At 39.7% G+C, this 14,574-nt stretch overlaps 2 protein-coding genes across 4 annotated transcripts in view; both read left to right on the forward strand.

Annotated features, from left to right (window-relative positions):
• The first annotated feature begins 289 nt into the window (after positions 1-289).
• LOC106659535 (protein wings apart-like) lies at positions 290-6,369 on the forward strand. Of its 2 annotated transcripts, none has more exons than XM_023463128.1 (11): positions 290-725; positions 1,633-3,116; positions 3,603-3,851; positions 3,957-4,205; positions 4,321-4,545; positions 4,627-4,849; positions 4,942-5,145; positions 5,219-5,398; positions 5,478-5,566; positions 5,641-5,742; positions 5,824-6,369. In XM_023463128.1, exons 1-11 carry the CDS (start codon positions 686-688, stop codon positions 5,905-5,907), a joined length of 3,129 nt encoding a protein of 1,042 aa, XP_023318896.1. In that variant the 5' UTR covers positions 290-685; the 3' UTR covers positions 5,908-6,369. The 2 variants fall into 2 exon arrangements, with proteins under 2 accessions (XP_023318896.1, XP_014237608.1); XM_014382122.2 differs by having other exon boundaries at positions 291-872.
• Positions 6,370-12,921: 6,552 nt separating this feature from the next.
• The window catches only part of LOC106659576 (ATP-binding cassette sub-family G member 4), a 34,909-nt gene continuing 33,256 nt past the window's right edge, over positions 12,922-14,574 (forward strand). For both annotated transcript variants that reach the window (XM_014382177.2, XM_014382178.2), the window contains exon 1: positions 12,922-14,126. The gene's annotated coding sequence lies outside the window, so the exon portion shown is untranslated. The remainder of the gene's footprint in view (positions 14,127-14,574) is intronic.

Genomic DNA, 14,574 nt, shown 5'->3' on the forward strand with positions numbered 1-14,574 from the left:
GTTCAGATAGAGAACAATTTTTTTATTAAAAAAAATAATGTTAATAAAAACAATTGAAGATCTTTCATTTTTGTTTTTTTTAAACAAAAAAAAATAGTTTTATGTATAAAAGCAAAAGCATAACTAAACAAACAGGAGTAAGCGACATTAATTGGATTTAAGAAATTCGTGTAACTTATGATGTTAAAAGTTGTTATATTCTTGTCGCAAAACGCAATTCTTGGACCACATAATTGCAGACAAACACTTCGCAGTAATATCTCAATTTAGTAGCATGAACTGTAGCGTAACCTCAACTGATGTTGGCATTGTTTTTTTGGAGATTGGTATAGTATCTGCATTAAACTACAGTCTTCACACAAGTGTATTTTTATTGATGTATATTAACTAATTTAACATTACAAAAAACGGATTTTTCAACTTCGAAAGGGGATTATAATTTTTTTTTCTCCATCGATGTGATAAAAGTGTTTGAACTATGTGCTGTTAAGTTTCTCAAAATACAATCTCAATGGTTTCCAAAACATAGTGTTTGATTATTGTTTTTGTGCAAAACTTACAAAATTGTTTTGAAATTATGTAACTATTCTCAAAAAGTGATGAACTGCGGCAATTTCTATATTGTCTAAGTCAACTACAGGAAAGGTTTTCAAGAGCATGATAAATAACTTTCCTCAGAGTAAAAATGTCAACAAAAAGTTATAACAAATCATTAAACCGCAAAGGTAATAATGTCGGTGCTTCTGGAAATATCCAATTTGAAAAGCTATTCCGTGAAAATAGTAATAGGCCATCAGTTTCTAAATCAGCTGGTATTGTTGGTAAATGGGGAATAACATCCTTTACATCAATTCGAAGTTCAAACATAAATGGTACAGTACATATTCCATTTTCATTCAATTTCATTTCATTCTTTCTTATCACAACACCAATTACAACATTTAATCAAATTGATATTCAAGTTTAAGAAATATAATCCTTAACCTACTTATGTATAAACTGAATTTATGTTTCACAACACAACTGTTACATTGGTTAGGATTCATTCCATTACAACCAATTAGTTATTTCTCTGGTATTTTTATTAACGGATATGCATCAAACCACATTTTGTAACTCTATGAAACACGAAGTATAATGAATTAACTTAATTTTTTAAATAAATTTTTCAACTAAGTGTGTGCAATATTTCATCTAATACTTTACAAACATGTTTTTGACACTTGTTTTCTTTTGTCATATAATGATGATGATAATGAATAATGATACATCGGATAAAATAAGTTATTCATTTTTAGTTAGATAGGACATAACTTTGAAATTTCAACAATTTCCATGGCTAAATTAAATTGATAAATTACTGCATAACAAATAAAATTTACTGAAAATTATTTTACCTATACTTTGACACTTAACTTATTCAAATAATTCATTCATTAAATCATTCATCAAATCATTCATCAACTCATTTCTATTGCCCATGCTAATAAGTTCTCACACAACTTGGCCGGCTTGAATAAAAGTAAATTAATTGATCAATATACCTCATTGGATATGACAATTGAACATATTTCTTAAGTACATTGATATCAGTTTAAAAGTTTTTATCTAATTTTTTTTATTATTTTACAGATAAACCTGCTGGAGAGAGTCGAAAATCTCATGGAACAAAACGACAAAAACTTGATGTCCCAAAATCTAATTCGTTTAAAAAGAAAGCTCAACCACCAGCACCAGCACCTCCACCAGCACCAACACCAGCACCAACAAAAATAAGTGATAACAAACCAAAAAAGTTTTTCAAGAGTCGAAATCAAGCTGCTGCAGCTGCTGCAGCTGGGACTCTTAATGCTGATAAAAAATCAAATCCTGCCACAACAGATGTAGAAATGGTCAGTGGTAACAGCCACCCAAAAACAAAGCCGGAGCAGGCAGAAGAAAAAAATGTTCTTCAATCAACCAGTTCAGAGAATTTAAAACCTCCAATTGTTTTACGAATCTGCAAGGGTACTGCCAGGCTTGTGGGTGCTAAAATATCAAAGGATAGTTCATCGGAAGAAGTTTCTTCTCCGACTTCTAGTTCTAATAATACAACAACTAACAACCGAGACGAAGTTACAGATCATACCCCAAGAAAAACTAGAAGTCGAACGAAAGTACAAGAAACCGATGTTAATGTACATCAGACTAAATTTACAATTAGTACAGAAACTGCATATCCTAAAAAACTAAATTTAAAAAGAACTTACAGCGATGCAAATGAAGATTATGCAACAAATGATACAATTCATTATCCAAAATTACACATTAAAGAGATTCCAGAACGTCCTTCAAAGAGTGAAATTGAAGATAACAATTCTAAATCTTTGTTGAACGATGTTCCAACTAATTTACCACCGGTACTGCCTCAACAAGTTACAAATAACGAAAGAACCGAATCGGTCGTCGCACCGCTCAATGTAGACAATTTAACGTCAGACCAAATTATGCACACCGATGAACCCGATTCTTTGCCCGTCGCGCCCGTAGAAGAAAAATATCCCGAAAACGTATATCAGAATCAAAGCGACAACAAACCAACATCAGCACCGATCAGCGAACCAAAATCGAACGTAGTGAAGGAAGCCGAGCAGGATTGGTTCTCCGACAGCGACGAGAGCGAAGGCGCCAATAACGCCAACGACGCTCGGATCGAGGCCCAAGAGCCGTCGTCGGTGGACGGCCCGAGCGCGCTGCTGACCAGCAGCAGCAGCATCAGCAGCAAGACCTTCGAGAAGCCGGCTCTGCTGAAGAAGGGCAGCATCTTCAAGACCCGCTGCGCCGGCGGCACGTCGAGCAACAACAAGAGGCGAGCTCTGTACAAGCACAAGTGGTGCGACGGCGACAAGGAGAGCAAGGCCGGGTCGCAGGACAACGCCGCGGCGACCGACGCGATGATGATGGACTCGTTGACGAGCATGCCGCCGACCAAGAGCGGCGGCATGATGCTGCCGTCCGGCGAGCATCAGCAGAGCGGCGACGCCTCGTCCATGAGCGTCATGGATTTCCAAGAGTCCGAGAGCTCGACGACGTCGTACTCGGAAGCGACGAGCGGCACCGGCAAAAAAACTAAAGAAGTGAGTAAGATTACCTTACGTTGCGTGGGCGATACGTGGGTGATTATACCGCGAGTCGGGTGCATTATGGCGTAGGCCATAATCATCAGTATCTCACTTGACCCAGGTAGTGTTTTGCTTATATCGAATGGCAGTAAATGGTCATTTATTGGAGCAAATTCTACCAGCAAAAGTAACGAAAGCTTCTAAACTTTATTGATCAGAAGTTAATGAAGAATCGCTAAAAGAATAAATGTTGTAAATAGTTATTTATGTAATAAGTGCCCAAAAGGCGTTTTTGGGCACGTATTGCATATAAAATTTTATGCAATAGTAGGCGAAAAATACGTTCATTTAAATGCGGCGTTTTACCGCCCACCCGTGTCCGAAATGGGGCATTTTACCGCACACAAGTGTCCAAAAACGCTTTTTGCGCACTAAAAAATGTGCGAAAAAAGACATTTTTCGTCATACTATTGCATAAACATTATTATTTTCAATTTGCAGTTTTACACAGTCGTGAAAAACGTCAAGAAAGCCCATCAAATCCAAGAGAGCGGCGAATTTCAGGAATTCAACGACGACGTCGAGTACATTTTGGACACGCTCAGAGAGAACAATCCGAACGCCACTCGGTGTCTGTCGGCCATCAGATTGGCCACCAAGTGCATGGCCCCCGCCTTTCGGATGCACGTCAGAGCTCACGGAACCGTTGCCAAGTTCTTCAAAGCTCTGCACGATGCCAAAGCCGATCAAGTGAGGATTAATTTTTAATTGAACTTTTGTGTGTGTGTGTGTGTGTGTGTGTGTAATCGATCGCGCCCGATCTCGGAGTTTCAATCGAATTTCTCAATTTTCCAGAGCTTAGCTTTGTGTACAGCGACAGTTATGTTCGTGCTGAGCCAAGATCGTCTCGCCATGGATTTGGATAGAGATTGTTTGTCGTTGATGCTGAGTCTTCTGGATTCGGACGCGAGTTACAAAAATGCCCTGAACGACTGCGGCTTGAGCTACGCCGAACTCTTGAAAAATAAAGAACGAGTCAGGCAGCTCTGTGCCGATATTCAATCCCAGGGACACGCAAAACATCTAAATATCGATAACATAACAGTAAGTCGACTTCTGAATTATCAGATTGCTTCAGTCTCCATTCCTACTTCACGTAGCGTAAAAATAAGAGTTTTATACAGAAATAAGAGAAATTGTTTTGAATAATAATTTTTAGGTAGGACAATTGGCTATGGAAACATTACTCAGTCTTACGTCCAAGCGAGCCGGAGAATGGTTCAAAGAGGAGCTGAGAAAGCTCGGCGGCTTAGATTTTATAACGAAAACTATTACAGAGTGTTATAGTTTTATTTTTAATAAGAAAGTAGAAAATGACATATGGTCTGAAGAACTACTGGATAAGTTAAGAAAAGTTGATAGATGTCTAAGAGTGTTGGAAAATGTATGTATTAAAAATTCATTGGATTGAAAGATATTTTATTTCGCGTGCGACGTTTTTAAAAACAATCATTCAATTTTACAGGTAACTAACATGAATGAAGAAAATCAAATTTATTTATTAAGTTATGACAATAGTATATTAGAAAATACATTAGCTAGTCTGTATGATCTTTGTATACAAGAAGTGAAGAAGTACCCTACTCACAACTCCAGCGATAAAGCGTCGAGTGGAGTTGTGATTCGTGAATGTTTGATAGCGATCATCAAAGTGTTCATTAATCTTACACATCGATTCAAAGAGCAATGTAAGTTTTCAATCTCATCTTTATAAACTTCGAGTGCTCTGTGCACTTAATGAAAATCAAAACATACAATAATTTTTAAATCATCATTTCAGCTACGCGCAGAAGATCTATAGGTTTTCAGTATCATATCGTACGAAATAGTTTATTGCTTCTATTGCATATTCCACCTTATCTGCCAGACGATAGACGATTCGATGTTAGAATGCTGGCATTGATATTTTTAATTAATTTGACGGAGCAAAGTGAAGAGAATAAGAAGTACATTATAAATTGCGATGAATCACCGAGTAGTCAAGGTATAGCATCGTTGAATATATTGAAGTTATAAGTTATCGGATTTATTCTATTATTGAACTTAATTTCTTTCAGAACAAACTTATGGAGTTCAAGCACTCATTGACCTTTTCTTCAATCAAGAAGAGTTAGCGCGTTTAGAAGAAAAAAATACAGATGCGATTTTAGACGGTAAAAAGGAACCCGATCAAAGTACACCTCAATCATCGGCTTCGAAGTCCCGAGAAGATATCATTGAAGAAACTGTTGCACAATGTAATTAATCGTTTAGACATTTATTGATTGCGAATATTACTTTCGAGATACATACGAATTCAAATTTTTTCTTTTTTAGTACTTCAAAAAGCTGGTCGACACATGGAGCATACTTTGATAGCAGCTTATGTTGCACTCTTACTAGGATATTTGATCATGGACAACGATGTATGTGAAATATATTTAATGTGCCGCAGATTAATATTGTAGAATTGTAAATGATAATAATTAAATTTTTTCAGGACTATGTTCAAGTTGTGCGATCGAAGCTACCTGATAATAAATTCTCGACAATGGTTCTTGTTCTACAGAAATTCTTCAACTTCATGAATCTCACAGCATCGGTATGGAAACGATAGTTTTATTTCAATTACCGATAAATCAATTTAAAGTTGAAATTAACGAAAAATTGTTTTCCCTTGCAGAATGAAGTGAGTAGCTGTGGAATAGCGGCGACTGAGAAAGTCATCAAGTTCATGAAAATGCTTGATGAGGTTGAGCATATATAAATTTCATCACTTATTCACCATACATTCATTAATATTAACTTATATATAAAAATGTTAAAATAATTTAAGAGTTCGATTTAAATATTTCCTTGTTCGAAATTGTAAAATAAAAATTAAGATGAGAATCTTAACACACGTTAAAATGTAAAGAAAAGTATTTGTAATGCAAATTTTAAATAAGAATTTTCCCTCATTAAGTACACGAAATACTTTTCAACATAATAACGTACACATGTAACAAGAGCATCGTTTTTATCCTTCTGATTGACAATGATTGCTTAATTTTCTACAGTATTTAGTTCGAATAAAATAATTTTGTAACATTTTAAAACACTCAATTCCATGTAGTTTAAAATGTTTTTATGTTGTATATGGGTCGTCATCGCATCATATGCGATGGGCCTCAACACATTACGTAAAATACGTAATAAAAAAAGATAAATATACAAAATATAAAGTTCATAATGGTTTGAAAATTGATTTATTCATTATGTCTCAATTACCAGTACACTATCTTTGCCCTTGCAGGGAAATTACATCGATTTATTTTAAAGAAGTTAAAATTATTGTTACCGAGCATTTTCAAGTGTCTTTGAAATGAAACGTGAAATTACACCCTATCGAAGTTTTTAAATTTTGTGATTGATTCTAATATTTTTTGCTTCAAATTTTTTAAGAATTACATCTGTAAAAAATTAAATGTTTGCATCATCGAATTTCCACTAAATCTCTATTACATTCTGATTTTGTAGTATCAAAATTCAAACGCGTCGAATTTGTGAACCATGTGCTGCGGCCGCGAAGAAGTTGAACTGTTCCGCTTCGAAGCGGATAGTTGCGGCTCCGCGGCGAGTGTCTTTTTACTTTTCTAGCTGCAGCTGCTGCTACTGTCGCTGGGACGATTGCCAAGCGTTTATATATAGAGCTTTCTTTCGTGTTTCTGGGTGAAATTCAATTCCCACCGAATTTCGGCACTTACGCAATAATCAGACAAATTACGCGACACACGAAGCATCGTTTTGTGCATAGTTTCAAAAAAAAGTGTACGTTACACAGCTCTCGGCATTTTCATTAGTCATATGCGAAAATTGATATTTTTGACTTTGTCCCGCGCGGCGCGCAATTACGCAAACGTTTCCGTTGAGCGCCGCGCTCGAATTTTTCCCGATAAAATTAACGGCAAATTTGCATAACAAAAGAAAAATCCAAAAAGAAACATAGCGTATACTCAACCCGTTTATTATATGTTGGAGCACGCGGCGTTTCCTTCGCCTCGCGAGTTTCGAACGTCAGCGATGAAATCATCATCATCACTTGAGTCGAGGCGAGTGCAGCTGCACTTGGCGTCATGGGGCTTCGAACTCTCGACGATAGACAGAGACGGAGAGCCGTTGCATATACAGAGAGAGATCCGAACTCGCGCGTATATAATAATCTTTGCGCGTGGAAGTACGCCTGTGTCGTGTGTACTGGTTTATTTTTCTGCGACTATAATAACTAAATAGGCGTATGTATGTACACGCAACGCTTTTAATTGACGTCGAAGCTAGCTCGTTTAACGAAATTGCCCGCGCGATCGCGTACGCGCAAATTGACGAGCTCGAATTTTTGTTGAATGCACGAATCGTGTTTACTCGTCCGTTGGAAAAATCCTGAAAATTGGAAAAAATATTGCACCGCAGTAAGCCCGATTAAATGCCATTCATGGTTTTTTTTCCTCGAAATCCGACTAATAATGGTACTATACGTATTTCTTTGTTGGCTCGAGCTGCGTAGCGCACTGCGGGCTTCTCGGAGTCGTGCATGGGTACACGTGCACCGCGCGATCGTTACAAAAAGTGTATATACGCTAGGATTTTAAATCACTGAAAATTTCGTTCGCAAGCAAAGAAATCATCTCAAACGAGCCGCCTTTCTTCTTCTTTCGAAAAGACAAAGCTACATAGCGAGCCGTCTTCGTATATAATAAAGTTACGAAACGCGATTATACTCGTGATTCACGTGGCGCATCATCGTCGTCATCATCATCATCGGTTACTGATTCAATCTCTCGAATTGACGATATATCGTATTGTCCTTTATACAGAGACGAGTTATAACGTGTACTTATGTATAGCCTCGGTAATACGACCAATTGGTGCTATGGTATTTTTTGTAGTTGTTGTTGTTGTTAATTGTATTACGGGGTCGAGAAATTAATATTATCACGTAGGTAGTTTTTTTTATTATCCATCTCTGCATTATGAAACTGGGTAACAATCTGTATAACAGAGAGAACGAGAAGAGAAGAGAGATTTTGAAGGTTCGCATTTATCGATGAATTTATTAATATAATAATTCTTGATGATGCTTAATGATAATGAAGTGGCTGCGACCTTCTCTAATACACACGTTGTGATACATTTAAACCCAAAATTAGATACTTGTATCGCCCGTACAAACGAGGATTGCTACTTTCTTCGTAATTTCTTCCAGTCCTCGATACAGCTCGCATCTCTCCAAAATCTTCGATTTCTCAAGTATAGCCGCGAAACAAAGCCCGCAGCAGCAGCAGTAGCAGCAGCTTCATTCAGCAAAGTTACAAGTACTTACAACACACATGTATCTCTTTCTCTATTTGCACTCGAAGGCAGCAGCAGCTGATGTCCTCGCGCTTCGAGCAATATAATATCTCTCTCTCTCTGTCTCTCTGTAGCAAAAGTGCGGGTGCACTCCACTCTTTCTCGGCTGGGTACGCCTGTACCCGCAGCTCGGCACGCGCGAGTGCCGATGCACTTGGAACGTACTCTGCGCACTTCTGCTGCTGCTGCTGCTGCTGTGCTATTATAGTGCACTCATCCTCGCTCGCTTGTATATGTACACTATATGCGCGCGGTATATATAGTGGTACCTCAGAGCGGAGCGCAAATTCAAGAGTATCGACCCGCGCTCGTTGGGTACACGCGTCCTGAAACGAGTGTATATAGTAGTAGAGTTTTCCTAGCGCGATCGTATAGGCTCGCGTACATAAATACATGTGTGTGACCGAAGATGCTATTTGCTGCTAGCTGCACAGCTCGAGGAAAAGACGATATTTTGGCAACTGCGTACGTATCATTTTCTCGAGCTGTGTGTGTGTGTATGAAATACATAGTAGTAGTAGTAGTAGTTATATACCGAGTACGAGCGCACCGAGTGTACCAGTCGGCAGTATTTCATATTGTTACAAATCGTTTCGAGGCTTATTTATCCTCGTTACATACGTCGTTTTCTTGCATAAACTGCGTGAACTGGAATACGTTTTTTTCGCGTCCGCGGGTGTAAATACTTCGCGGCAAAAACAATTTTTCCAACTTCGTCGCGATGTCAGTCACGTTTACGAACCAAGTCGTCACTCGCTTATCTGTCAAGTTCATCGCGACAGTTCAAAAAGAGAATTCGAAGCTAATAAAACGGCAAAAAACAAAGGACACGCCGTGAAAATTCGCGTGTAACTGCAATCGTCTCGCCTTGAATCAATCGTCCTCTTTGCCGTTGACTTGGACTGAGCTACAAACTATATCCTCCATGCACATACATAAATCAGCAGTAGTATACGAGAGATAGGCCTAGAGTCTTAGTCATTGGTACTTGCTCGATACACAGTATATCATATACTCCTTAGAACATGAAATTTTAGAAAAAATAAAATACAATTTACTTTGGTAAAAGTTATGTTCTCCGTAAAATCGTTGAAATTGAGAAATATTTGAATTTTTTTGCTCCAAATCCGTTAGAATATTTTCTTTTTCGGAGCAAGCAAATCGATCCAAATCAGGATGGTATTCGTTCAAAATGATCGGCATCTACAGGAACGTGTGAAATGTCCACACTATATATTTCTTTCTCATAAAATTCGAAACTTACAAGTATCTTTTTTTTTATTTTAATGACAGTGATTTATTTTTTCCCTTTTATTTACGATTAGTTTTTAATCAAAGTTCAATCGAGTCGACGATTAAAAATCTTACTACATTTGGTAATTTTGCATCTGCTTAACATTCAACGATATTATACATCTCGATTCAAGAAAGATTATTTTAACTTCGAAGAGAAAAATAAATAAAGCGTAAAAGATAAATAAACGATAAGTTGCATATGAGTATCTAATTTTGTATTAAACACTTTCGACTAGAAGAAGACATATAAATTTCCATCATAGTCGCTCATCTAATTCCAAACACTCGTTACGGTCTCGCCGATGATGTCTGCAAGCTCTCGAGCTTTCAGCGACGTTAGACATACGTGTAACGTCGAAGCTGTTCTATGACAAGTAGCGCCCATCGACGTGCCACTTCAATCTTTATACATACCATTGTAAATCCTTTTGGATTTTAGGCACATCGAGCAGTCGACCTATATTATGGACGTTCCCTGGAGTACAAATCTCCGAGAGCACGAGGTCTAGGGCAAATTACGAGGCAATCGGTACAAAGAACTCGGTCGAATCAAAAACATTGTCATTCTCGCCCACCTGGCTGTCCATCATCAGCTTCGAGATCGGCCGCCAGGTGTCGCACGCCCCCCGAAAAGTCACTCCCGCAAGTGCACTTACGAGGATACAAGTACAAGTAAGAACAATTACGCGTTTATAGACAAGAATATCTTATTTCAATCGAACAAGTAAAGTAATCTTTGCGAACTAGCGACTCGCGTTGAGCCAAGCATCGCGTTATACATCCTTGCGAGCGCTCGCTCGACGACGGCCGTGATTGCCGCTTTTTCCGCAAATTTTCACAACATTCCGCAGCAGCGTGAGTAGTAGCAGCGATCGAGAACCTCGTGCCTCCTGTGTACATGATATATCCGATCCTTTCTCCGCGCCGCGTTTATGCATGCATATATTCTATATATTGTACGTGTAAAGCGGCGGTAGCCTCGACCAAGTGTATCTACAGACAATGAGCTCGTGTACGGACAATTTTCGGAGGAAAAGCCGCGTGGCGATCTCTACACGCGACGTGCGTTTATAAATCGCACCTATAATCGGCATCTCGTGCTTCAAGGCCCATATCGACGTTTGGAGAAAGCTATACGTATACTTCGTGCACTCGACTAAACCTCGGCTACGCCAGTGTACGTGTAGCTATTTTTTTTCTCGTCTATATCTTCCACCTACTTTTACATACTGTATACAGGATCGCGCGGGGAGACACAATTTCCCCCAAAATTACGTCGCGCGGAGAAAACCTCAATACGCGTCATCTGCTGCTATCGTTTCTGGATAAAGAGACGCACATTTTTCTCTCTCGCCTCTCTCTCTGCGATGTGTTCTCGCGTATCAAAACTAAGCACCGAACGTGTATACGCACATTATATTTCCTGTTATTCGCGCGCGGCTCGCGGAAAACACAGGACGCTGCACTAATACACACACAGCATACATATACGGCGATAATCGCAATCGTCGTCGTCGTTGCACACGAAGAAAGAAAGAAAAAATGTGATGCATCGTCGTGGCTAATTTTTTGGTCGAATCATGATTTTACGAGAAATCGCGCTTGACGTATACACTACCGCACGATTCGAACGATTAATTGTACGTTATTAGCGCGGATAGGAGCTAATATTTCTCGATCGAGGATATTTTATAACGATCCATGACGAGGCAGCTTTTGCGAGCGCACACGGTTGCGGCGGGCTGTTTACTCGAAAAAATTTGTCCCGAGGAACGGTGAGCACGCGAGAATCGCGACTTTTTTTTTTGGCCAGCCTCTGATCACTGACTGCAATATGTCTCTCTGACGTCATCTCGAAAACGAGACGAGAGAGAAGGTGAGAGGAAAAAAAGTTATAAGTTGAAGTCAGCGTCGTGCGTGCTGATATAACGTTAACGATTAATTGTCTATTATAGGCGCTCTTTTGAGGAAACGTAATGCATTAAATGTACGTCAGGAAGAGCATCGAATCTTCTTTTTGGAACGATTACGCTTAGTATTATACGGATGCGCAAAGTTTTATAATATACGACCCGACAAAAGTAACAAAGTCACTTCTCGGGCGCGCGCGACTTCGAGAATCGACGATCGGCAAATTGATGGTCTTCCTCTTTTTGCCGTTGCGCGCATATTTCATATTATGTATCGTCGCGTCGGTTATAGGATGTGCGTAATTGTTGTTCACGTACACGTGCACGTCAGAGAGAGAGAGAGAGAGAGAGCGAGAGATTCAGAGATACGCGTCTCGTTATTATGAGTAATAAAACTTTTCACGCGCGGATCGGCTGTCGAAAAATACGATTGTTTTTTCATCTTCGTTATTCTTCTTATTTTTCTTATCGTATAAAGATGAATGTGCTTTCGAGCGATGACTGCGCAGCGCGCATTTGAAGATTTTGAAGCGAATAATATGGTTTTATTTTATCGGTTGAAAAAGTCAATCGCGATCGAGTTCGACGAATAGAACTTGTCACAGACCGCAGAGATGACATTTTTCTCTTCTTTTCTACGAATATCGTATACTTTCTTTTTATCGACATCCGAATTCACGAATGAATCCGGTAAGGCAAATTGCAGCTGTTCGACGATGTGTCAGTTAGCTCGGCGCAGATCGCGACTATATACCTAACGGTCCATGAGTCAGAAGCTTTCGTCGATAATTGTTTCTTTCATTTTCCAGATAATAAGAAAGAAAGAAAGAAAGAGCGAAAAAAGGCGATAATCGCCGGTGCAAATTATAATATAGGCAATAAATTTTCTCCGTTACACACACTGCGGTGCAGTATAAGTATAGCTATAATGATATAGACAACGCAGCGCGCGAGCGAGAAAGCCCACAACGTCGATACGGCCCTGCTTCTTTTCTCTATATATCACGCTACACACAGTAGCAGCGGACGGCGCGAGTAGTATGTTGTGCACAAGAAAAGCAGCAGCAGTGCAGAGTCGAGCTTGACTCGCCGCCGCCGCTGCCGAGAGTATAAGCTAGTAGCTGCGCGCCGCGGCCGAGTCGTAGCCCCCCGACGAGTTCGGTTCAGCAGTCAGTCGTCGACGAAGACTCGTCGCGTACACGCGCGACAACAACATTATATACAATAGTGTGTTTTTGCTTGGGTATATAACAACAGACAGATACACACATACACAGAAGAGCATATATTTACTTGGCTCTTCTCCGGTGCGCGCCACACTACAGTTGATACAGCTAATATATACCTTGCGTATATCTATCTGGTGCGCTGCGCCTTTTTCGTGTGTGTGTGTGTGTGCAGTGTGCAGTGTTTGTGTCTATGTGTGTGTGTGAGTGTCCGCCCTCATTTTCACACCCCCTCTCGGTTGCTTCGACGACGACGATGGAGTGTCATGCAGTTCGTTGAGAGTTTTTTGAGTTCCACGAGCTTTTTTCGAGCATATATTTGTATAGATTGTTTCTAACCGTTTGACAACAACGAGAAACTCAAGTTAATTAATTACACGTCGGCCTCAAGTCGCTTCTCGTCGTAAAAAAACCAACAAAAAAGCTCGATTACTGCCAGAAAAGTGCAATACAGCCAATAATATACATTCTTTTATATTATAACAATAAAGAAAATTGTATACACACAGACGGTGTTTATACATGCTGCGGTGCGATAAAGAAGCGTTATCATCGTTGGAAAATTGCAACGTTAAGCAGCGTAGCGTAGTGCACAGTGTTTTCACGACAAACAAAGTGTGTACCGCAGCGATACACGTACATACAGGGCAAAACCCCCCCAGTGCAATTATCATTTAATTCGTCAATTTTAAGTGTAGAAGCGAGCGACAGCAGCAACTGTCATTCGTCGAAAAGCTCGTATAAGCACCTTCGAGAGCCTACTTACTACTAGTTTATACGTTCGATAAGTGTATTATATTTAGGAGTTTTTTGGTGGCAATAGCGAGTGTCGTCGTGCTGACGGTATGTGTGCAGCAGCGACTGTGTGACAGCTCTCAGCTGTTCTCTCGTACACATACAGATATACCAAACGTGAAGTATACGCAGGGAGCACAGAAAGCCGCTGCTCGTGCGGACACATTGAACACGGAGTTCGGAGTGTGTACTGTGTAGTGCGCTGTTGTGAACGAAAACAAAAGTACAAGAGAGATTTAATAAAAATTTACGGAGTGTACAAGGAGCGACGCACCGATGACTCGTCTTTGGAGTTGACGCTCGGCGCACAGAGAATAGATAGATAGATAGACAAGTTCGCAACAGAGATCTATAAAACAGTCGTTTACCTTGTGAGTATATCCATGCCTGTACAGTATATACTACGTAGTGTTTAGTAGTAAAGTATACAAAAAAGGATTGTGTATATATCGTACGCTGCTCGGCAGCAGCAGCAGCTAATAGCCTTTGTTCAAAGGCATTGATAATTGACTAGGCTCGCGAGCGAGCGAGATCGTTGTTATATTCTGTGTGTAGTATACTTTCACGATATAAACTGTACGGTATATACAGGCGCGCCAATTCGCATTACTATACACGCGCTGCTTTTTTTCGTACATAAAGAGCCGATAAGGATTAAGGAGGACGAAAATTCATTTTTCCCCCGACTCGGAGTCCTTCTCGGAATCGTTGACTCGACTCGGCTCTTTGTCCCGAGTCGTGCCTCGAACTGTCAGGATGAAAATATTCTTCTTCTCCTTTCGCGCGTTCGAATCGTGCGTTCGGAGTATATACAGCGTA

This window comes from Trichogramma pretiosum, unplaced genomic scaffold (assembly GCF_000599845.2).
Source record: "Trichogramma pretiosum strain Unisexual culture from Peru unplaced genomic scaffold, Tpre_2.0 scaffold74, whole genome shotgun sequence".
In the NCBI taxonomy this organism is placed as follows: domain Eukaryota; kingdom Metazoa; phylum Arthropoda; class Insecta; order Hymenoptera; family Trichogrammatidae; genus Trichogramma; species Trichogramma pretiosum.